The following is a 26,343-nucleotide window of genomic DNA, read 5'->3' as shown; positions in this document are numbered from 1 at the left end:
TTCCTCATTGAAGTTCCTCAAATATGGTGTATAATATTCTTTCTTTGCTTTGTTGTCTCACGGTGTTACAAATGTTTATGATATGAATTTTTTGACATATAATAGTGGATATAAGCACACACACACACACACAGACACAGACACACACAGACACAGACACACACACACATACATACACACACACACAAACACACACACACACACACACACACACACACACACACACACACACAAATGTTGTACAAACCATCGCAATTGGGTCTTTGGGTCCCTCAGGTGTCCAGGCATCTTCCTTTTTCTTCTTCTTTTTGCCCTTTTTTAGACTACCACTGTCCTCCTCTGTTGGCGTCTTGTCACTGAAAGACATTTCTATGCATTGACATTCCTGCACGGTCAATCACACCAAATAACTTGCTTGTTGCAATGCAACAAGTAATTCTGGATTTAAATTAGGATTTTCTGCTTACAGTGTATGGAAAGAATAGTCACTTACAGCATGCTTGAATCAGGCATTGTAAAGGCATGAGAGAGAGGGGTGTTTGCTGACACATTTGTGGTTTTGGAGCTCTTATCTTTGCAAGCAGTGAGGGGAGGAGAGCGGCTGCCTCAGTTGCCAACACCCAGCTCCCTCCCACCCAACAGATAACCCAGAACAATACTCACTATTAATTATAACTTTTCAAGGTCCTGATATGTCAAACAGTGTCTGAATAAAGAGCAGAATGTAGCTCACAGCTTGATCCAGGGCTTACAGTTACACATCTAATTGCATGGCTCCTATATTTCCTACGTTTTAACATTTTGTGCTTTTTCAGACCTTAATGCCTCGTGTAAATGTGATGTTTGTGACTAGTGTGCAGTATGATGTAAAGTATGCTGACAATGGAGAGCCAAGTAGCTGAGGATTAATGTGTACAACAAATAAGCAAGGCAGAACAATAGTGAGTTTACCACAACATAAAATGCATCATCATGTCTGTACTGGACTGTTTTTTCATTCTTTTACATCTCACAGTGAAAAGCCCATATAATGGTTGGTATTGGGGTATTTGGAGAGAAAAGGTTGCAGCCGTCCACAGCATGAAAGCCATAAGAGTGAAAACACCTGAGTCAAACTTGAATTATAACAGCTAGACTAGTGTTTTTTTTTTCTTCACCTGCATTTCTAAAGTGTGCATTTAGCCAATTATTATTACTGTCCTTGGTAGAAATAATGGTAGCAACTTTAGTAATAATAGTAGTAGTAGTACTCATAGTGGTTGTAGCTCTGAGAGGCTAGAACTGTCTTGCTGAACAATTAAAATTACTTTACATTTACCTTTTATTTAAAACTGCTATAATGTGGCAGATAGAGCTTAGACCACAGCTGATTTTATGGTAATATTTGAACATATTTCATATTTATTTTACATACTCAATGAAAATTTGTACCAAGGAGTCTGGATACAAACTGATACGGAACTGTTAACATCCAGCGAGTTTTGTTCCAAAATGTGGTATCACTGAAAATACCAACTCCTGAAAGCAAAACTTACCGAGTGTTATTATTGTTATTGTTATTGATTACTGTAAGATGTTTGTCTATTTAACGGTAACACTTAGATGATCTGATGAATATGAGGAAGGTTCGATTTTTCATTTTGATTTCATCCTGAGCAGAAACATGAGATGTCAAAGTTTTGCCTTCACTCCTTAACACTGAGACTTTTGCTAATGTATCCATTAATATACATAAGAAATAGATGCAACCTCTGTTTGTCACTGATGAAGTGCCTGAAGCCAATTTGGCTCTTCTGAGTTCTTCTGTGGCATTTTCACTGAAAGCTAGTGGTTAGCTCTGAAAATCAGAAGCGATGTGTCACTAAAGTCAAGCCTGTGATCATCTCTGCCAGCCACAAGTGAAGTATTAGCATCAGCTCCTGTCCTGGCTCAGCTGGCTTATTCCATGATGGAAACATGCCAGCTAATTGTGGCTTTCAGTCCGGTTTTGAGCTATTCAAGTGACTGAGACAATGAAACGTAAAACCTCAAATAGGATCAATTTTGGACAATACATGTACATTTTAAATTACAACCCAGACGATTTTGTCACTAATTTTAGCCAGCATTAGATTTGCATTACTGTGTGTTGGGGGCTGGCCACCTCTGGAACATTTCTCCACTTGGCTTCAGAGATGCTTTCTGGCTGCCTTATTGACATTTAGGCCTGCTGTCACATCATTCCTTTACAGCACTCACCATTCACAGTGACACTGAGTTTGTCAGCAATATTTTGGAATGAGAACCACCAGCAGCTCAGTACCTGTAATAAAAAAAAAGTCACTGATGCCTGTTACCATGCTGGATGTGGACGTGGAGAAGGTGCAGTCCTGCAAGGGGTGCAAATAACCAGCAACCAAGACTGACCGCACAGAAGCACTGCAACATGTTCTTCTTGAGGTGGCTCAGTTTCTTCCTTGTATGCAGCAGACTTCATCTACTACCAATTAGCGGAGGCCAGAGTTCTTTCTAGCAGTGTGTGGGAAGTGAAGTATCAAGGCATGGAGGCAGCAGAATAAATGAACTGGTGAGAACGTAGTTGTACGGCTGAGCCTGGACACCCAGGAGGCAGCAGCAGAGCGGAGGATGAGGATTAAACTGAGCTCCATCCTGCAGAACATCTCCCTCTTCTGAAGCAGCTCCTTCAGCATCGGCCTCGACCCCCCAGGGTGCAACATAGAACGCTTTTAGTGCTCTTCCTTTTTCCAACAGCTATCCCGGCGCCTGACGACCCCTGTCCCAGCGGCCCTAACCTCCAGCAGCAGGAGGGTGCTGAAGCAGAGCCCCGTCTCTCTCTGTAGTATTTCCAGCTGCTTTTCTTGACTAAATTATATGCCAGCGAGCACAGTTTCTGCATTTTCTCTGTATTATGAGTCACTACATATCTTTGCACACAGAGATATACTCTATACATTTACTCTTTCAATCCACAAATTAACAATTGTGATTAATGAGAGCAATCAGTGCACATATCCTTTGGACACTGTCATTTTATATACATCTGAAAAAAATAGTTGACTGCTCCTGTTTAATTCAGGTAGTTTGGAGTAATACAATTTTACAGCACTTTGTAATAAAAGCTTCTGAACAGAGAATAAATCAGGTAATGCTATCTGCTTTTCCCTCTGTTCTCTTCGTGCATTTTTGATAGCTATAAGGTCAATTCTTGCATGGTTAAAAGTTCGCTTCATTGAGGAAAATAAGTAACTAACTAACTATCCTCCTCTTTCTGTCAGTCTTTCTCACACTGTTTCTCTTCCTTTTGGTCTGTCTCTGACTGGTCAGTCAAACAATCAATCAATCAACTATCAACTATCAGTGAGCAAAGACGAGAAGTGTTACCTGGCTATACTTTGTGCACTTTATTTGGTAATTCAAGATTTCCAATTAAGTGATTCAACTCTGCCCCCTCATCATTTTACAAAAGATCATATGCAACGCTGTTCTCTTTTCTAAAAAGTATCTCAGGAACTTTTACTTTGACAACATTTTAAATGAGATACTTTTTGCTTTTACTTAAGCTGAATTTTGCCAGTAAGTTTATCTCTGCTAAAGTAGGATGTTTTAAAACTCTTCCCAGCCCCAGTTTTCTTTCTTGATCCCCCAGGAGACATTTTCCTTTTACTTTTGCACATCCACATGTAGGCCAAAGGACACGCTCAGCAACAGCCCAGAGCGCGTAAGGGATCATGTAATGTCTTGCTCAAGGACATCTCAGCAGGTTGGATGTCTGGCTGTTTGGCTGTTATCTGGGCGCTCTGGGTGAAGGTTGGTCTCCCTTATCACTCTGCAGCGTTGTTACTTGTTTTTCATGTCCAGTTGCATTTTTCCATTTGCTGACAACATAATTTCAGGACCTTGATAGAAGTGCCAAATGGTGGCTAGTCTCATATGCGCAGACCTCTCCCCCGACTTTGTTTCATCTCCCCTGACTTTGTTTCAACTCGTTTCAGCACTGTATGAGCGCCAAGAGAAAGGTCTGGCTTAAGCCCTTTGTCAGAGTGAAATACAAGCCGAGAACACGTCCACTTTCTGTTGTTTTTATTATTTCAATCAAACACCATAATTCACGGCAGTGTTCAAAGTCAGACTGTGTGTGTTTGCTTGTGCTTGTTGGCTGTTACACCCAATGTCAAGCACAAATAAAGAGGAGGAGCAGATTTAAGGATGAGAGATGGGGAAAAAACATTTGCTCTGTATGGTTTATAGTATGGTATATTCCTATTTGTTTTACAGGATCAGATGCTGCAACAAGAAGATGTGCTAATTTAAAAAAAAAAATCAACAGTAGCAAATACTTAAAGCTTGTGCTAAATGCCTAAAATGCCTAAAATACAAATGAATGTAGATTTGTACATAGTCATACCTGTAGATGGCGCCAAATCTCTTACAATAACAAACGACACTGAGATTACAGCCAATCACCAACAAACAGCAGTGAGGCAATTTGTTGCATTCTGCTGCTGGGGGGAAATGAGGTCAAAAAGTCAAAGGTATGCTTGTCGTGTGTGTATGTGAAGGTGCATGTGATGTGTGAATGCATGTATTTATGTATTTGTGCCCGATGAGATGGTGTCTAAAACACACACACACACACACACACACACACACACACACACACACACACACACACACACACACACACACACACACACACACACACACACACACACACACACAGAAAGAGGGAGAGAGAGAGAGAGAGAGAGAACCATTACCATCTTGTAAATAGATGTATCTTGCTATGATCTCTGCTGAACACAATCTGCCATTCTTTCTCTTCTTTTTCTTTTGTCCTCTTCTCCTCCTATATCGTTCTCTCTCTCTTCCTCTCCCTCTGTCTCAGTCTATCTCTGTCTCTGTTGTTTTTTAGGTTGGTTGAACGGGCAACCATCTCTGCCTTTTCCTCTCTCTCTCTCTCTGTCTCTGTCTCTCTCTCTCTCTCTCTCTCTCTCTCTCTCTCTCCCTCTCTTTGTTTGCCATCAATCTGTCTGTCAGCTTCCCTGAGTCACTGTCTTTCAGATTTCTCTTTTGGTTTGTTGTTCTGTCCTTCTCTGTACCACTCATCCATTTTCTTGGCCTCAGCCTATTTCATTTCAGCTCAGTTCAACTGTATGATGACACCCAATGCATTCTACAGTCAATCAGTTTTCTCACTTTCTAATGTTAAATGTCACATAACATAGTTGATAGTCTGCATGGCATAATTTTACAGTGTTTTTACTGTTCATTTAATATAAACTTTTCCCATGTTCTCACCCCTGCAGTGTGCACTTCTCTTGTTGTTTTTCATGATTTATCTCGCCCTTGCTGACGTCCCACCTATTCTGCTGCCATCCCACGTGTCATTCCATTTGTCTGAAAAACAAAGCTGAACTTGTGAGATCAACCCTTTGAGGACTGGAGGAGTAAATGATGGTCACACCAGAGGTGTATATTAACCACAATGCTTTGCAGTTTTCTGTTCTTTGGGATGCAACACTGACAAGTTGAATCAAACAATATACAAGAGAAGTGTAAATAAACAAACCAATATCCATATACACTATATTACCAAAAGTATTCGCTCACCTGCCTTTACTCATACTATGAACTGAAGTGCCATCCCATTCCTAACCCATAGAGTTCAATATGATGTCGGTCCACCTTTTGCAGCTATTACAGCTTCAACTCTTCTGGGAAGACTGTCCACAAGGTTGAGGAGAGTGTTTATAGGAATTTTTGACCATTCTTCCAAAAGCGCATTGGTGAGGTCACACACTGATGTTGGTCGAGAAGGCCTGGCTCTCAGTCTCCGCTCTAATTCATCCCAAAGGTGTTCTATCGGGTTCAGGTCAGGACTCTGTGCAGGCCAGTCAAGTTCATCCACACCAGACTCTGTCATCCATGTCTTTATGGACCTTGCTTTGTGCACTGGTGCACAGTCATGTTGGAAGAGGAAGGGGCCCGCTCCAAACTGTTCCCACAAGGTTGGGAGCATGGAATTGTCCAAAATGTTTTGGTATCCTGAAGCATTCAAAGTTCCTTTCACTGGAACTAAGGGGCCAAGCCCAGCTCCTGAAAAACAACCCCACACCATAATTCCTCCTCCACCAAATTTCACAGTCGGCACAATGCAGTCTGAAATGTACCGTTCTCCTGGCAACCTCCAAACCCAGACTCGTCCATCAGATTGCCAGATGGAAAAGCGTGATTCATCACTCCAGAGAACGCGTCTCCACTGCTCTAGAGGCCAGTGGCGGCGTGCTTTACACCATTGCATCCGACGCTTTGCATTGCACTTGGTGATGTGTGGCTTGGCTGCAGCTGCTCGGCCATGGAAACCCATTCCATGAAGCTCTCTGCGTACTGTACTTGGGCTAATCTGAAGGTCACATGAAGTTTGTAGCTCTGTAGCAATTGACTGTGCAGAAAGTCGGCGACCTCTTTGCACTATGCGCTTCAGCATCCGCTGACCCCTCTCCGTCACTTTACGTGGCCTACCACTTCGTGGCTGAGTTGCTGTTGTTCCCAAACGCTTCCATTTTGTTATAATAGAGCTGACAGTTGACTGTGGAATATTTAGGAGCGAGGAAATTTCACGACTGGATTTGTCGCACAGGTGGCATCCTATGACAGTTCCACGCTGGAATTCACTGAGCTCCTGAGAGCGGCCCATTCTTTCACAAATGTCTTGTTTCACAGTCTGCATGCCTGAGTGCTTGATTTTATACACCTGTGGCCAGGCCAAGTGATTAGGACACCTGATTCTGATCATTTGAATGGGTGAGCGAATACTTTTGGTAATATAGTGTAGTTACAGTGTTCATATGTCAAAATTCATGTCCTCTATCACATTGTGCAACTCATCACCTCATAATGACAATAGTAAAGGTTAGGAACAGAGAATTTTGAAAAAAACACAAAAACAGATACAGGCCTAATTACCAATATGCCAATGTATCGCCATCCATCATCTGCAGAAAATATTACCTGGAGAAAGCAACACAGCTCTGACAGCGTACAAGGGCAACTGCCTTCCATTTATATCCTTCACTTCACCCTCACCCACTTCCCCTCAGCGCTCCAAGTGGCCTCCACATTCCAAAACTGGTGCCAAAAAGAAATATTAAAAAAGAGCACAGTTCATGGGCGTTGTCCGCTTTTCTTTAGCTCCTGACAGCTTTCCGCCAAGCTACAAATGTTGCTGCTCTGCTTGCTGCACCCACCCAAACATCACCAAAAGAATCCTGTTTCAGGCTCTTTTTTTTTTTTTTTTTTTTTTTTGTTATGTATTGTAGGTTTCACATGTAAGATTACCTGTGGGCCAATCTAACCCTAACACTCAGTGTATTCTGTTATAAGTCTTAGCCATAAAAACAGATCTCTACTTCTCTACAGCAGGTAAAGCAACATCAGTCTCCCTCCTGACCAGAGGATTACTCCTGGCCTGGCTCTCAGGGTCCTAATCAGAGTCTTTTCATCAAAGAGTTTTGGACGATACTTTGATGTAGCCAACATCTCAGTGTTAGAAACTGGGGAAGATGGTTTTTTCTCTGATTGGAGGATCCTCCTTTTCGGATCATGCAATCTCAGGGCCTTGTTTCTTGATGTTATTTGGCTATTGTGCAGCCCATGGTGAGTACACACACCAACACTGTTTATTTTCAAACGATTTACCTGAGCTGACCCCCATTGGCTGAACTGATGAAACCTTTCCTTCAGCACCAGATCTTGTTGTTGAGTTGTGGCTTGCAAGAGTAAAGCTGCTTGACTGTGTTGGTGGTGAGGAACCTGTCATTTCCGCCTACCTTTGTCCATCTAAAAATTTTAGGTATGCAGCTGGCATTGCAATCTAGAGTGACTAACAGTGAGGGAGCAGGGTTTAGTGACTTGCTCAAGGACACATGCCTGCTGATGGAGATAACTCATGGACACTTCAGCTGCTGCAGGGAATCAAGAAGGGACTTCACAAATATGGGACTTCTGTTCGACCACTCAAGCCACTTCCATCTCTCTCTCTGGCCACTTTTCCAATGTGCAACAAACTACTCTCTGCTGTTTATTGTAGCGAAAGAATGTGATAGAAAAGGTTACAAGGCCACGCTTTAGCAGTCTGACTCTAAACCTCTGGCTCTGACCCTTCCTTGAAAAGACATGATTACCTCAAAAGCACTCGCATTTAGGACACACATAACAAGAAGTTGAAAGGAAAAGTCAATGGCTTCATTGTTGATAACTATCTCCTGAGCAGTTGGAAAACTCAGTCTGTTAGGCCTGTTTTGAGAACTAAGAGCAAAGAGATAAGGACATGGAGTTGAGATTTAGCAGACGCCTTGTTTTTAACTTAATAACCAAGTAGTTTTGAGTCTATCCATTTAGTTTTGAAAACACTTTCTTACGCATGCTCAGGTCAACTCATAGAGGAGCATATAATCCTTCAAATTAACATGGAAATCACCAAAAGTTGCCTTAAAATGATTATACGTAACAGCAGTGATATGTGCTACTACACAATGCCTACCCTTAGGAAAAGGTGGTAAACGTTTGCATTCAATAAGATACTACAAAGACAGCTTCATTACATTTCGCTTAATTTATATTAATACAGGAAACCTCTTAAATCTCAGGCCATTTCCAAATTATAGCAATTTATATTGATGTAAACTAGAAAAAAAGAGCAGACTATCTTAATTTTGGCCCAGTGAATGAACAATGTAGTGATGCAGTCTATATAATATTTGAATGCTCAGTAGAGTACATATCTCTGCAAATAACGTATTCCAGTTCAACAATGAGTTCCTGAATAAATCTCAAGTAAATTCAAGCCACTTAAAAGAATTCATCACGTAGTTGATTAGCGCTATATCCAGCACTTAGTGGCTATTAGGGGGGCCTTCCACCATGGTGCCAGGTTTTTTAAAAAAAATTATGTAGTCATTATTCCTATACTGGAAATGAGTTCTCCAATGCCATTGCTTTGTTTCACTGGGCCAGTAAATGAAGATTTGCCTCTTAATAAGTCTGCTGCAAAGCCCCACTCGCTGCCACGGCACCTTGTGGCCACTCAGTGTGGTAAAGATAATCGTTCTTCTTTGCCCCATGGCTAAGTTTTCCACCAAGTTTCATGCAAATCCATTCACACTTTTGGAGATATCCTGCTAATTCTGTGGATGAAGGTAGTAAAAGGCTATCATATATCCAGAAATATGACAAAACATTTTGGCCTGTATGATCTACACTAAGCTTCTTTACAGGCCCACAGAATTATCAGTGTCTAAAAAAGGCAAGTGTTGCTGTTAAAGGGAGAGTGACTGCCAGTCCCCATAAATATACTGATGTCAGAAACCTGGTAGACCAGAGGAGTAGGTGCAAGAGAGGAGTAATTTAAAGGACCATAAGAGTCTTAAATTTTGACTGTCATGGGATAGAGTCAAGACTAACAGTTCCCTCATTCACTGTCAGCCATGTCCAAAAAAAATGTGAAAAAATGCTCAATAAGACTTGAAAATCAATACACATTAGTAATTCCATCTTGTGAATACTTCTGGAAACTCTCATCGAGTAGAAATGTTCAACTTTTCAGATAAAAAGAGAAACAAGACTTTTGTTCTGACTTGCGCTATGATTACATTTCTGTGCAGTCTTTATATAAATCAGCCATAATGCATAGACAAGTGACAGACAGAGAGGGAAAGTGGGGAAAAGTAATGCAGACAAAGCCACACAAGACATCTGACAGCCATTTTCGGGCCCATAGCAGACATACATTGATGTGAATCCATAAAATCCAATATTTAGAGTGAGATATCCAAGTGAGAAAAGTGAGTGTAGCCACAGCCTCTAAGCTGAGACTCACCGTGCAACATACTGATGAGAGATTTTATGAGCATATCATTTTCAGGTAAATATATACGCACATATACATTTTGATGTGCTGTGCTCTAAATACATGTACGTTTCACTCCAGTGTTTACCCCACCTATAAATGGTAAGTATTTTCCAAATACCACCACACTTTAAAAGATTTAACATTCCTTGTTGCCTGTTGCTCTTCGAGTTGGAGAGTAATTTCAGCCCAGAGACGTAAATAAAAACCAGCAGCAGACTAATGTATTCATTGATTTTGGGCCGGGCCATAAAATCGAGCTGGCCAATACTGTAGCTCATCATTCCACCCACATGTCAGCAAAATTAACCCTCCTATTCTGTTCATTTTGGGCTAACACTCATGAGGTTCCCGGTCACATGTGACCGGTAAGATTGTATTTGATTATAAATCCACTATGATACATATTATCACCTAATGTTGTGTTAGATCTTTTTATCAACTTCTGCTCTTGTGAAAATGACAAGTTTTGAACTTCTATTTGCTATGTATGTGCTGTAGGCCTAATTTACCTGAGATCATACCATTCGTTTTTTAGGGAAAAAAACATTATATAGATATTATTTTGACTATAACAAATACTCAGATGAAACATATTGTAGTATTTATCACAGAGTACTTCATTTCAATGTTTTCCAAGGACACTGTTTTGAAAACATTTCAATTTTCTAAATAGTGGCAAAAAAATAGCATCTTTTGTGTTCCCGTCAGCATTGAGCATTATGATTTAGTTAGTCATCCTCATGACATTTTCACATGGAAGCTGACCGTTCCTCTCAGGTGGGGATGAGGTCCAGGAAAAATGACCATTTTTGGACCGAAAGGTGACCACAACTTCAGCTGGGTCTTCTTCCTGACACCTGACAGGTGTCAGGTGTCAGGTGTTGGCAGTTCCCATGGTAGGTTCCCGTGAGGGTTGCCATGGAAGCCATAAAGGGGCAAAGTTGTGTGTGTCTGTGTCCGTGTGTGTGTGTGTGTGTGTGTGTGTGTGTGTGCCTGCTCAAAGACACCTACATGTTGGGGTGTGGGAAAGAAGTCTGAGAGATACTTTCCCGTGGGGGTTGCCATGGAAGCCAGAAGGGTTATAAGGTGTGTGTGTGTGTGTGTGTGTGTGTGTGTGTGTGTGTGTGTGCCTGCTCAAAGACACCTACATGTTGGGGTGTGGGAAAGAAGTCAGAGAGATACTTTCCTGTGGGGGTTGCCATGGAAGCCAGAAGGGGGTATAAGGTGTGTGTGTGTGTGTGTGTGTGTGTGTGTGTGTGTGTGTGTGTGTGTGTGTGTGTTCACACACATCTGTGTCTGCTCAAAGACACCTGCATGTTGGGGTGTGGGAAAGGAGTGTGGGAATGTGTTTAACTCTATTTTATACACTAATTGTAGTCTTACCCATTCATTTCTAATGACCGGTCATTTGTGACCGGGAACACGATGGGTGTATACAAGTTAAATAAAACATTCAAAAATTAATAAAAATTCTCCAAATTTATTTTATGTGTTCAGATGCCATATGTGAACAAAGTCATGGAACCTCATGACAAACAGATGAAATTAACTGCATTTTTTGGAGAGAAAACTTGTCCTCCGGTCAGATTTGACCGCGAACACGACAGGAGGGTTAAGCTGTCTTTGTCTGTCTCTCTCTCATTACTCCGATACTACTCTTGACTTTTTTTCTTCATCATAATAATAAAATCATTATTGACAAAAGCAATACTTTATTAACTTCACTTATCAGCACTTTTATTTTAAAGCATGCAATCTATAATGTATGAATCTTCTTTCATTTGGGCTTGAATAGTCTATATGAGTTTTTTTCTGCTTTGTTTTGTTCTGTTTTCAGGGTGACAAACTTTGCAAACTTTCTCCTCAAGGAAACAGCTTCTTCCAAGATAGTTCCATTGTGACCGAAATTGTTTCTGTCGATTACAATGCAGACTAATCTACCGATGTGTATGTGCTGTGTTCTTTTATGCTGCTATACAAACTATTGTATTCTGGGCAGAAAACAGACCATTTTTGGCAACAGCGGCTGGTGCATTCTGAAATTCATTAGTTGCTTCCATTATTCTACCAGCTGAACTAATTTGGTAATTTAAGCGAACCTCCATATGCCGATTTGGTTACCCGCCAAAGTGGCTGGTAGAGGAGACAAACTTAACATGCGCTGTGAAAATTTACTAGTGTTTGTTGGCTGCCTGCTGGTTTTAATTTCCCAGTCTGAATGTGTTCAATCTACCGTATGTTGCGTGGACTTGGAGAGGCTATGGAAAAAGCAAGTTGCCTCATACAGCATTAGAAATGTGCAGCCTAAAACTTGCCACCAATACTCAGCTACAATTTTTTTGTTTGGCTCTTTTTGCTTTTTTTTTTGTCCTAATTATCTCGTTTTGTCGTCTTCTCCTTTTCTGTAGTTTAGTTCTTTGTTCTTGGCAAAGAACTTGACAAGGCTGTTTATTAAAAGCACCTTATAAATAAATTTGACTCAACTTGACACCAATATCTCCGGAATAATTTAGGAACCCATTTAAATCTTCCCCGTGACCCAACTTTGGATGCTGTTCCAGTCTTTGAAGAATGCTGAAGAAGAAAACTTCCTTCAAGCATTTGAGATTGAAGGAAAACAATTCTTACTGTGACAGACAATCCTCTGAGGTAGCCTTCAGGTCAGCCTGATGAATCTGCTCAAGCTGACTGAACCCGTTTGGTTCAGTTTGAGCTTCTGTTTTATTCAAACAGCACCACAAATCATCATCACAGAAGATTAGAGCATCTCTCTGTCCATTGTGCTTTTTGTTTCAGCTTGGCTTAGCTTGGCCTGGATCATGTTGGATCGGTTTGGTTTGTTTAGTTTGGTTTGGAACATTTGACCATCCTACAAATCACCCCAAATGCTCATGGCAAGGGTTCCACTTGTTAATTTGCAATGTTTATCCTATTAGGCTCAAATGTGATTAACCATTGCTGCAAAATTATCATAATTATAATTAAATAATCAAACAAAACATGTTTGAACAATCCAAACAATCATCTCTTTTCTGTCTAAAGGTTTTGCCAGATTACTGTAATCCTGTCACATGTCAGCTCTTAACTCGGCAAACTTGCATTTACACTTGAAGAACTAAACTCTTAGCGTGACGGGAAAGTCCTCCGAGGGAGGCTTTGGGGTCAGACGTACAAGTCTGTTTAAGATGAAGATCCGGGTTTGATTTTGTTTGGCTTGAGCCGCTCTTCCATCCAGATTTTACCACGAATCAGCATGACAGTTGGCAGAATAGACAGATGAAGTGAATAAATAAAAGGCGGAGTTGGTACAAGAGAGAAGGGAATGAATAAAAGAGGAGCCGTGTTATTGGGAGTGTCAGTCTGTGAGTGAGTCAGCCTGTGAGCCTCCCAAATCACTTTGGTTAGGAAATGATAAGACAATTCATCCTATCATCTGTTGTTTGTGTTGTTTGTTTGTGTGTGAGACTGTGTGACTGTGTGTGCCTGAGTATAGATGGATATTTGTGTACTTGCATGCATATTCTCGAGCATGCATGCATTTACTTGTGTGTGCACGTGTACCTAAGAGTGTGTGTGTGCAGGTGTGGGTGGGCATCATAATAAGAGGAAGATTTAAGAGGAAAAATCTCTTGTAGGAATGCACACACCGCACTCCACTTCCTCAGTCCACACTTCTCAAACCTGTTATGAGATTTGTCCTTAACTGAACCGTTACATAGCATGAGAGGGTGCAAGCATGTATTCAAATGTGTGTGTGTGTGTGTGTGTGTGTGTGTGTGTGTGTGTGTGTGTGTGTGTGTGAATGGTACAGAGCGAGGACACCATAATGCATTTTTAACCGACAGAGTGGCGGCATTTTTAGGAAGTGAGGACATTTTGGCCAGTCCTTACAACTACAAATGCAAATTCTGGCTTATTGGATAAGATTAGAGTTAGGTTTAGGTTTAGCTTAGGTTAGGGTAAAGGTTTGGATTAGGCATGCATTGGGTTAAGATGAGGGAAACCCTGTAGAAGGCTGTAAAAAAAAATTATAATAATAATAATGGAAGTCAATACAGCATCCCCGCAAAAAAGAAGTACAGGATTGTGTGTATGTGGGCGTGTGTGTGTATGTGTACAAGCTCAGGCACTTATTCATCTCTCTAAAAGTCATGGATTTTCCATGAGGGCTCTCCAAAATCAGCAGGAAACTGTTTACATTTGTATGCAGAGATGCCACAGTAAATGTACTCAAAGATGCATACATTTACTGTAATGGGAGGAGAACACTGGTCTTTTTACTTGTGTGTAATATGCATGCTCAAGTGTATGTGTGTGTGTGTGTGTGTGTGTGTGCCATAGAGATTAGCTTCTGATCCTTTCGTAAACCAGAAATCAATAGGTCTCAGTCTGTATTCATAACGGTTAGACAGACAGTTCTGCTTCAAAACATCCAAACATCAACTCTACTCCACATTCACGGCACACAAATACCTATCTGACATCTATGAAAGACAGAGAAAAGAGGGAGAGACAGAGACAGAGAGAGAGAGAGAGGCAGAGAGAGAGAGAGAGGGAGGAGAGGGGGCAGAGAAAGACAGAACAGGAGAGACCAGGTCTATTTTTGACATCCACAAAAGATGAGGAGAGACAGTCAAAGAAACAGAGACAGAGTGATGGAGCAGGAGACAGCAGTTCTGTTTTCTTCATTGGAAAATACGAACAGAGAGAAAGAAACGAGAAGAGAGAGAGAGAGGGGGGAAGTGGAAAGAGAGGAAACACAGAGTGCAGAGCGATGTTTGACATCTCTAAAGACTAAAAGGTCTTTCAAACTGTAACCTCCATTGACAGAGAAAGAGAGCAAAAGACAGAAGGGTCGCGGAAAAGCGACTGAAAATATCACACGAAAAGGGTTTTAGTTTGCTCCAAAATTCAAACCATTATTACGGCACACTGTCAATTTTAGTGAAATGTCTTGTTTTGTGACTTTCTTTTCACTGTGAGAGTACTGGAACGTCATTTTTTCAAACTACACCCAGTACATGAAAGCTTTTACATTTACTGTTGAAAACACTTGGGCCTTTCCCAGGAAGAATCCTCTGGTGCACAGGAAGTGACGCGTGTGTTTGACGAAGGTAGACGGCGTGAACAACGATAGCAAACGTGGCTGAGCAGACAAGGAAAATGGCACTACCTGTAGAAAGTCAAGCTGCATCGACAGCAAATCGAAGAAAAAATTGACACTTCATTACTGACCACAACGCTTGATTGCAAATTGGCTACAACCAACCGAATTCTGCATTGATTTGACACATTTTATAAAGAGAATAACTCGAATTGCCCAAAACAACTTTATTTTTTTATGTCAAAAAAAAGTTCAAGAAATTGGAGGGGGCATGACTCCTCTGGTCATGGCTTAGTAAGATGTCTGGGTGAGTAGCCGTCAAGCTTCCTTCATGCTGATTTGTGAGCCTCGCAGTGCACAAAGGGTGTTAAATCCAGTTGAGGCTTATCCTCACATCACAAAGATTAATCCAGGAGCAATTTTGCTTTTGAAATATAACCGGTCAGACCCAGAGCTCAGCATAGTTGCTCGCTGGAACCTTATTTCCAAAACTGCCCGCTAACTTTCAATTTCATTATCATTTTACAGCAACAAAACACGCGAAAAAAAACATCATATTTCTTCAAACAGCTCATGCAGCATAATCCGAGCATTTTGTAGCTGAGTGATTGCACTTGTGTGTCCCGGGTTCTGAAGAACAGTGTCAGTATGCTCCACAGCTGCCACATGCTCCACTAATCCAGATCAATATTCCTCTATACACATTATTATCCTTGTTCTGGTGTCCATTAATCCTGATTATTAGACAGACAGATATTATACAGATATTGCTGTGGGATGCTGAGTTGTCAGGACCTTCATTTAGTTTTCTCTGACACACAGACATAAGTCTATAATGTGCAGATATTCTGATATGTTGAATTACTATCCTCTGCATTAAGCCTCCAGGGGGAATAAAACCAGACAGCAGCCACACACACACTGGTATGTGCATGCCAAAATGACTCTCTCTGTCTGTCTCTCTCTGTCTCCGTCTCTCTCTCTCTCTCTCACACACACACACACACACACACACACACACAAATGGATGGGGACGCTGAGGATAACAGGATGAGATAGCATGCAGTGGTGTAAACCGCACACACGCACGTAGGGAAGCCGACACACATACACACACAGCCTTGTACGTGTGTAGAGGCTGTACACACATCTCCAGCACTTACACACACACGGACATGCAGCAGCGAATACACGCCATACATACACACAAGCATGCACACACACACATCCAGAGATCCTGTGTGCTGAGCCAGCACTGGCACAGAGGGACTGGCATCGCTTGGTTGACAGGCTGGCAGAGACAGAGGGATTGTCGTAAGGTGATTGAATGGATCCACTGGAGGACCAATCAGAGGGTTTTTTTTTTTTTTTTTTTTTTGCAGACATTATTGTCCAGGGGGAAAGGGAAAATCAGATTATACTGACAACAGTCTGTACGTTAACGTGCATACTAAGTTTCCACTTTTATTTTGAATATGGCAATATTGCTAATTTGATATGGGTCATGTAAACAGCTTATTCTGTGTGGATATTCCTACTTAGTTCTTTTTTCTGAATGTAGCATTTTCCAATGAAGACATGTGGGATATGCCGATATTATTCAGGTTTAAGGAGCATTCTTTGGTCATGTATACAGCGTATTTGGACTATGTGACTCAGCTGGGGTTTAAATGTTGTAAATGGTAATCCTACATTTGCAAAACTCAAACTCTCATGAGTGTAGTTAGGCTTACGGTTAGGGCAGAGCTAAGCACTACTGTACTACATGTGGTCAGACAAGTCAGAGTATGCACGGCTGCACGTAAACAGGAGTATCAGTGGAATATTCATCTGCATTAGCCATGTAAACGGCTTACTAGGAATGTTGTCTTTTTCAGAATAAGGGCAAAAAGTGTCTTCTGTAGCTCAAGTGGTGAAAGATGGACACTATAGCTTCTAGAGTTAAGGCTTCATCTCCCTACAGGGCCACCCATATTTAAATGGGCACCAAGTTCCTGTAAAAATACTGATAACAACAATAATTTCACATTTTATGAACTCGTGCAGGATAATTCTGTCTTTGCCCCACACTGGCAGGTCAGAGGTCAGGACAAGGTGAAGGTGGTCAGTGTCTTGGTCAATAACACTTAAGCAGGCTAAATCTTTTAAGCAGTGCGGATCATCTGCTTGAACCAAAGTCTAATGACTCACTATGCCAGCCTGCTGACCTTAAATCCCAGTGGGCTTGCTTCCCCTAAAGGTGAAGGACAAAACAAATACAAATAGTAAAACAATAAGTTGTTCAAGAAGAAAACACACTAGACTCATAATTCATAACACTATAGCCTCTTGATACACTGAAATGGAACATCTTGTAACATTTTGTGAGGCGTATTGCTGCCATCAAATGAATACCCCCAAGTACTCTCTTCAGTTTATTAAGAATATGCATTAAAAGAGCACGCATCAATGTGTGAAAGGAAAATAAATATAGAACACACACATCTCAGCTGTAGACATCCTCAATACTCTGCTGGCAACTTTGTAACAGTGAAAAAGAATCCATTAGTTTGCTCTACAATTCCACCTCCGCAACATAAAATGATGTTGTTGTTTGTTGTTTTGCTGTTACCACTTTTTACGAACAAGGAAATGTAGAAAATGAGATTTGAACGATTTGTGGTTCGCATAATATAAAGCCATGCATGTCTTAAGGGACAGTGGGGTGTCTCCAAAATGTATTTACAAATCAGGTGGTGAACTACTGACTGTCATTATGGATTATAAAACACATTGTTATTTTCAGGTTGTCAGCAGCAGGCTTTTTAAACTGTGCAGTGGGATTTAAATGGCTTTTATAACTCCTAGGGGCATGAATGAGAGATGTAAATTTTCAATTCTAGTTAGAACAAGGCTAAGAGCCTAAGAGCCCCACTATTAGTCTGTATAAGAGACCAATGTGGCTGTATTGGAGTGCACAATACCATGCTTTCCATACTGGTGAACACACATAATGTCACAGGGAAGCTATGTCATAATTCAACTCTGAAGCGATCTTATCATTAAAACTCCATTTGGCTTTTTTTTTTTTTTTTTTTTTTTTTTTTGCAGGGGGGCTTGTTGCCTGCACACAATTCTAGGCTGCTGTAGCTCTTCAGCAAGTTACCTCTGTAGTAAATATGCCATATAAACTAAACACAAGGTCAGCACATGAAAGCAAATGTCGCTCGATAAAATCCATAGGAGGCTACAAAGAACAAAGCTATAGTTAGTGTTTAACTGTCCTACTATGACACTGACTAAACCGTGTTTCCCCTGTGAATTTTTCTTACAGCAGCATGATTTGGCGAGGATATTTTCTGCAACAGCGACACTATCTATAGAAATATTATAAGAGTATAGGTGTCTCTGTGCATCTCCCACTCTGTCCACAATAATATGTTGCATGTCACTGTGATCATGATCTTTTGCATGATCTTTCCAGTGTTTGCCACACTAACAGCACTGGTTTAACTACCGTTGTGAAGACTTGCCCGTGTTAAAAGTAAAACCTGAGAGTCACCCAACCAAAAAGCAAAACCGCTGCAAGCTACAGATTGCATGACCTAAATTGTGACTGAGCCATTTCTTTTTAGGCCTAGGGTTCCTTACAGGCAAGATTCAGGGCAAAGCACCTCAGGCTGACCAACATTGTCATCTACAGAGCCCCCTACTATCGCTCATAGGGCTGAAAGTATCCTAATGGCATTCGTATATTTTTAAGTTTTTACGACGACGGCAGGGATACTTTGTTGTGATAAAAACAACTTTTTACTGAGAGGGAGTACCTTGAGTTTCTTGAAGATTTGTTTGTTTGTTTTCTCTGGCTCCCAGCTGATTTATTCAGCAGAAGGATGATGAGGACGTGAAGGACAACAGGATGAGACAGCATGCAATTGGGTAAGCTAAACACACACACACACATACACACTACAATAGAAGCACAGACATTCAGACGTCCACACATGCACTTATGGATATTCAAAATACACAAAATCACATGCACATAGGCAAAAATATATAATTACACATAATTGTACACAGCCTCACACACACATGCATGCACCACACAGTCACAAACACCTGTATTTTTGCATGCACCCACATCCTCATGGAAACACACACACACACACACACAGTAACAGAGGGAATGGTTGACACTGCAATTTGCCAGTGACTCTGAAATCCAGCGTCGTGCCAGTACAGCTAGCAAGGGATGGGCTACGGACTGCCAAAAAGTGCTCACACACTCACACAATGCCATTTGATTCACACTTACCAAAATAGAATAGGCACACACTGGCATGGCAATGTAATGTCTATGTATGAGAGGCAGAAAGGGGGAAAGAGAGACAGAGAGATGCGGAGAGAGAGAGAAAAATGTGTGAATTTGTGAGTATACACATTTTTGAGAATTGGTGTGTGTGTGTGTGTGTGTGTGTGTGTGTGTGTGTGTGTGTTTCTCCTGAGACCAGGGGCAGTAAGATTTTAAATCGAGAATGTCTTCTTCAAATGTCAAATGCCATCCTTTCCGTGAAATAGACTGACCATGCGAACCCAGGTCAAACCTATGATTCCGTAATTGATTTTTACCTCTTAAATCCACTTCACTCATGTTTAGAAGATATGGATGAAAGTCAGAAGAAAGGTTAAAGAGAGATTTCGAGGCTCTAAGACAACGAAGACATGCATTGTGCAATAACGAGTGCAACTCAGCTAGGTGGGGAATGCATTCGCAAGCTCTGGATTCTTCATGTGAAAACTAAAACAAGAGTGAGAGTGATATGAGGAATGGTATGAAGAAAAGGAATGCCTGAGCAACATCTCTGGCTCTGATGCAGCGCAGCGGAGTCAGCTATCGATCATGGATCAAGGTTATGCTGAAACACCCTCAGTGGACTGTGCTTGAAATAACGAGGGAGGAGAATAGGTGATGGCAATGTGACTGAGGACGTGAGAAGTGGTGAGGAGCTGCAAAGTTTTCAATACCGGCCAAGGGTGAGCGTGACATTTGAACAGTTGTTGGGTGGACATGATCAATTTATCCCACTGCAGGGCAAGATAGGTTTGGAGTGTCATGTGTTAAAGTTTTCTGTGCTGTGGGGAATGTATCAGCGGAGCATGTGATTTTTTTTCCCCAACTTTGGTCACGACTTCCAAATGTGCCATGCGCTCAACATGTTGATGGAGAAAAGGTTGAACTGAGGGAATCAAGGAGAGCTCTTTCTTTCCCTCACCCTCCATTTTTTTTACTCTACTTCCATCCACTGAACTTGTATCACTACAAGAGTGACAAATATGAAATTTCTTATTCTGAAACTGGAGTTATATTTGTTGTCTTTTCAAATCTAAAATGTAAAAGAGGGAAAAAGACCGCAAAGAACTTATGAGGACACTTCAACAGCAGAGAGGCCATTTGCAGGGCAGTGATTGCATTCTTGAATACCATGCATCAGATTTAGGGGGTTAATATGCTGATTTGCCACAGGTCTAAGCTACAGCCTGTGGAACTGGGAAAGGGCTGAGTTAGCTCTGGTGACTGCTCAAGACGTGCAAAGATGTCCATGCACATAGCATGCAATGTAATTATTTTTCTTTAAAATATCAAGGAACCATTAGAAAGAACTTGCATGAATTGCCTTTTTAGCAATATGAATGAGGTCAAAGAAGGCACCTTTAAGCAAAAAATCCACCCTGAAATGCTCATCAAAAGCCACAAAATGTACAGTGGAAGGAAATGTTAGGTCACATCTGAATATTACCAGTGCAGCTTCCATGGAGATTAATAGCGGAAAATATTTCAGCTATCTAAAACTTCAATGGTAAATGTCAGCTTTTATGCCAGCCCCTCAGAATCAAGGGCTTCTCTCTAGACTCACCATTTTGCACTCAGCAATCACACAGGCAGAAATATATCATAGGTGGAAGAGATCATTTCTCCATTGACAGTAGCCTCAATAGGCCAGAATGCAATGCAGCCAAGACATGGTGACATTTCAGGTATGATGTGCGAGTCCTGTTTTGTCGCCACAGAAAACAATGCGTCGCTCACTTGCTCTTAATACTTCACTGCGACTGGTAACTCTATACTCTCACAGATTGGCAGAATCATTTTGGAAAATGTAGGTGATCACTAACTGAAGTAGATGAGGTAGGCTGAGGGAAATGTGGGCACACCAAAACTGATTTACAACACATCATCACAACATAACTAGATAACAGTGCATCTGAGGGTGGATTTTCCCTTTAAATCAACACTAGTAACACTTTGAACAGATATGCACTACAGCTTAGATAGGCCTGCATGTGACTTTTAACAAGAAATTGACTTTCAGGAGTTAAAGGGAGTCACTGTGGGGATAATTCCACATTTCAGTGTTATTTGCCTAAACATTTAACCACATGATTCACCTGAAATAAAGAAAAAAATGTAGAGTGCACTCCCCAAATCAGCCTTATGCTGGTTGAGGCTGCTCGTTGAAATGAAAAGTGCCACGGTCATGGCTGTGCCCTAGTGTCTTTGCTAGTGTTTTTCTCTGCTCCTTGTTACTGTGTTCTCCCCTGTTGCTCTCTGTGTGTGTGTCTCTGTGTGTGTATATGTGGCATGGGCATGTTTGTCTCTCTCCCAGCTCCTCGCTCCACCAACACACATGCCCTGCATTCCTCATCAGTGCACCTGTCATCCATCAACTCATCAAGCCAGCCTGTCTTCACTCCCAGTCTTCGCCAGATCATTGCCACAGCCACACTGGTAGAGAACAACTCTAGCTCCAGCAGAGTGTATTCTGCAAATGCCTGCTGTGTCTCTCCCGTGCCAGCTACTAACCTGTGTTTGCTCAGCTCCAGGATCATCACACCTACCTGTCTGGCTGCCTTCCACCACTCAAATGTTTGTCTGCCTGTGTCGCATCGTCTTCATCAGCCAAGCCACTGCTCTCGACTGCCTTGTTCGCCTTGCCAGACCTGGCCACAGCCAGCTTCACCTCCCTGCCTCACCTCGCTTCCCCCTCATCACCATCCATCTTCATCCCCACTACCTCACAATGAATCCTCCTTTACTCATATTCTAGTCTCCCGCGTCCTTTTGGATGCACCTTTTCACAAACCAGAACAGAAATCTGTCTTACTTGTATACTTTCATCTTCAGTCCCATCTTCAGTTTTTGTTGATCTTTTCGAGCGGGTTGGCTTGCCTGGTGAGGGAACTGTGCACCATGCCTAGTCCGCCTTTGAGCATGTGAAGATGACTGATAAGTATGATGTTTTGTCAGTCATGTTTGGGTGCAGGAGCAAGGTAGCGGCTCAGCCCTTCTTCCCAATATAACAGTCTGGCACTGCTCAGCCCATGGGCTTGCAAGAGCTGGGAGCTATCAATCATTTTAAATTGCAGATAGACAAGCTGAATGCACTTTACAGGATGTCAGGCAAAAGCTGAATGGAGCCGAGTGAGCGTGCTAGACATTCGGCTGGCAGCCTTGGCTACTACTGTATGTGGGTGGCATCAGGACAGGAGAAAGCGAGTATGGAGCCCATTTTGAGCATTTTTGAAATCAGCAGCAAAGGATTCTAGCTGTGATGGCGCTGCTAACAAATCCACATTGGTCTTAATTGCTATGAGCATTATCTCAAAAGCTGTTTTTTTTCCCCCCTTTTTTTTAACGTACGCATCAAGCACGACTCACAGCAACAATTATTCACACTTAAACTTGAGCCTCAAAAAAGAAAGTACCATCATCAGGGCACACTGAGCAATCTCTAGGGAAATTAGGGTGTTCAGTGCCATGTCGGATTAGCTGGGGTGACACACTGAACTCAGCCAGAGGGGGAATCAAGGGGAATACATTCCAGGGCAAAGCACTTAACAAAGGAAAACCCATCATCAAATAATTAGACCACAAAGTGTTCCTTGGCAATCGGGAACATGAAAGATCACATATTATCTGAAGGAGGACAGGCACCAGAAAAAAAATAGTAACCTTAATGAGGAGCTGAATATGTTTTACAGGCATTACAGGCTAGAGGGAAGCATAATGCACACTGTATATAGGGGTTAAGGTTGTATGGAAGCCGATGGGGTAAATCACATCTTGCAAAATACATGTCAACACAGCCATTTATTAGCTCTTAAGCACAGATTGAAGCGTCTTCAGTGTGTTAAAATGTTACATAATTGGCTGGCTTGAAAATGTAATGACATAGGCAAAAGTACCACTTCAACTTTTTTTTTTTTTTTTTTTTTTTTTTATACCATTCCAAGGTAATAAATGCCTCTGTTGACTGGTATTTTGCAAGACAGTTTTTGCCCCATCGACCTTCCATATGGTAGATCCAGGCCTGCAGAGAGTACAGGGACACAAACACAAAGGACAGTCCTGATGGGCTGACGGAGCTATTTTGTGCGCTTATCAGCATTTAAACCTCAGTCTGAGCCCCCTCCACACCTCTACCATATCATCACCGCAATTTCAGAACCGTTTTGGCCCACCTCTCGACTATTTTTAACCTTGTCCTGTATGCGTGGCTCATGCTTGAGGACAAACAACTGTTATTGAGAAATAAAACTTGGTAAACACTGTGGAGGACGTGCAAAAAGGCATGCTGTTGTGAGCTATTTCGGAGGAATAGATATGGTAAGGATATCATTGATGAACATGTTAGTCTGCTCTGTGCAGCTATCAGGCCTCCTGGGTGACAACAAATATCTGAATCTACAGAATATAAGTGTGCGTTGGGAACTATCTGGAATGCAAACCTGGCAGCCGTACAGTGAAATATGTGGGCAACACTTTAGCCAGAGATTCTTCAAATAATTTCAAAATAGTGCTTTAATATCTATAGCATGCAATTAATTTCAAATGCAAGCCCCACAGCTAAGTACGTGGGTGTGTGTATAGTAGCATGTGTGTTCCAGGACTTTGAACGCCCTCATCACCTCCCACCCCTTGCACACACTTTACATTTGGGCACCTTCTCACTTACAAACCAATAACTGCTAGGAGCGCTTCAGGCATTTCCTTATGTCGACTGCCATCCAGCTACGCACTGCATCTGACCCTAATCCCTCTGCTTCAGCCTTGATTGGCACAATCTGGTCTGTGTCACATGCCCTGTGCATATTTCTGCAAATGAGCTATTTCAGAGCACATATGTGAAGATATATCACTTCCATCTCTAAGTCTAATAATAAAGCCTAATAAAACTAATGATGCAAATTTAAACTTTGGGACATATTCCTGCTCATATGTTACTTTCATCTGTGAATCTAACAATTTGAAAAAAAAAAAAACAATTAAGCACATTTGCTAGGCTACCCAGCCAGCTTTTCTCCTACGCAATCTTCTGCAATGTTCCAGAGAGAGTCTGTACTGCAGTCTGTTAAAATTTGAGTACAAGACAAAAGTGGAGGCTGTCTTCGTCCGATAGAAAAGCTGTCATGTCTAACTTATTAGCAGTTCCCCAACTGTGATTGAAGGATGTGGCACCTCAAAAAAGTCAAATAACATCATTACACAGAACACATATGTGTCATATATCTGTGGCTTAGCAGCTAGCTAGCATTAGTTAGGCTTCAAAAAATGGCTTCCTTTAGGACTTATTTGCATAACTGCATAGCAGATGCAGATGTAGGGAAAACTCATGTGGATGTGTGCAAATGACTGGAAATCCATATATATCTTTGTATCCTTATATAAGCTTAAGGTGACAATACATATGAGTAGGCAGAGGCATTTTGAAACTGTGGGAGCCATGCATGAGTGTGGCTTTGGGAACTACATATTTGAACATGATGCATACATAACCTTGCACTGAACTGCACATTTCTAAATCTGTAAATGGCAGTGGAAGTTAGTGGTCAACACAGCAAAAAATTCTTCAGACCAGTAGGACCGTGTTTAGTGTGACAAAAGCGCTTCGCTGCATTTATTCCTACAGCCTTTGCTGCTGAAAAGATCTCGTTTCTCCTGGAGATCAATAAAGTTCACCTTATTGTATCATGGTTTATGGAATGTAGGAGACAAAAATTAAATGAATGAAAAATGAAATCAAACAGAAGACAGAACAAAATTTTACCAGTTGTGGGCATTTGTGGAATAAGTCTGACACACACACACACACACACACACACACACACACACACACACACACACACAAAGGCATACACACATACAGTCTCTAAAATGGCAGTTTTGGAAATGGTTTATTGATTTGTGATCATGCCTGCAGTGGCATTTCAATCCTTTTTAACTAGCAGAGGAAATTCCACAAAGCCATTTATTACAAATGTCATGATAAAGGCTGTGTGTGTGTGTGTGTGTGTGTGTGTGTGTGTGTGTGTGTGTGTATGTGTGTGTGTGAATTCATGTGTCTCTTTGCTGTATTGGCCCTTTTCCACTAGTACCTACTCGGCTCGACTCGGCTCGACTCTACTCAGTTTGAGAGCTTTTCCATTAGGTGGTAGTACCTTGTAGCAGGTCCCATTTTAGGACCTACTCAGCCGGGGTTCCAAGCGAGCTGAGTCGAGCTGAGTTGAGCCGAAAATGTGACGTAAACGCCGTGCAGGCAACTGATTGGACAGGGAGTGACGAGAGCGACTCCTGCACGAAAACAAAACCCAGCATTTAAAAAAAAAAAAAAAAAAACGGCAACAGCGGCCGTGCGCATTGATCATCACTGAAGTTGGCAAAGTCGGAAAATGGCAAGCAAACCGCGACCGCAGTCAAATGAAGAGGTGGAGACTTTTCTGTGCTTGGTGGCGGCCCAAAGAATCCAGAGGGAGCTGGACGGTGCGCCGCCTTGCTATGACGACTCCACCCACAGCGAGGTGCTACTCAATTGTAATGGAAAACCACCCAAACCGCGTTGAGGCGAGTAGAGTCGAGCCGAGTAGATACTAATGGAAAAGGGCCATATGTGTCCTTGCTTTCATGTATATCCATGTGTGTCAGGGGCGCCACCAGGAATTTTGGGCCCCATGAAAAAAAATACATATATATTTATTCGATGATGGTTTAATAATTTTATATTAGCTTTTACCTATTTTTTGGGGCCCCTGTCAGGCAAGGGCCCTTGGAATTGTCCTAACTTTTCCCCCATATACAGCGCCCCTGCTGTGTGTGAACATGTGTCGGTGTGTGTGTGTGCGTCTGTGACAATATGTGTGTGCCTGAATGTGTGTACAGTTTTAGAGCAACACAACTATTGTTGCAGTCATCTCACTGTCCATGTACTTTTTACATGTAGGCTTGTGAAAATAATGTTTAGTGTATATATTTAGTGTGTACAGGGTTTTTTATATTGTACAAAATATTTCT

General features: G+C 41.7%; 1 protein-coding gene across 2 annotated transcripts in view; it reads right to left on the bottom strand.

Annotated features, from left to right (window-relative positions):
- The window catches only part of LOC115377993 (glycylpeptide N-tetradecanoyltransferase 1-like), a 30,458-nt gene extending 8,124 nt beyond the window's left edge, over nucleotides 1-22,334 (bottom strand). Inside the window, exons 1-2 of one of the 2 annotated variants that reach the window (XM_030078092.1) lie at nucleotides 22,160-22,334; nucleotides 248-356 (exon numbers count right to left, since the gene is read on the bottom strand). In XM_030078092.1, coding sequence (XP_029933952.1) covers nucleotides 248-356; nucleotides 22,160-22,185 — 135 coding nt within the window. In that variant the 5' untranslated portion in view covers nucleotides 22,186-22,334. Of the gene's footprint in view, nucleotides 1-247; nucleotides 357-493; nucleotides 523-22,159 lie in introns of those variants that run through there. The other variant, XM_030078093.1, reaches the window with a different exon arrangement.
- Nucleotides 22,335-26,343: the final 4,009 nt, after the last annotated feature.

Source organism: Myripristis murdjan, chromosome 19 (assembly GCF_902150065.1).
Source record: "Myripristis murdjan chromosome 19, fMyrMur1.1, whole genome shotgun sequence".
Lineage (NCBI taxonomy): Eukaryota > Metazoa > Chordata > Actinopteri > Holocentriformes > Holocentridae > Myripristis > Myripristis murdjan.
Note: the sequence above shows the minus strand (reverse complement) of the source record. Positions and strands in the feature narration are given on the sequence as shown.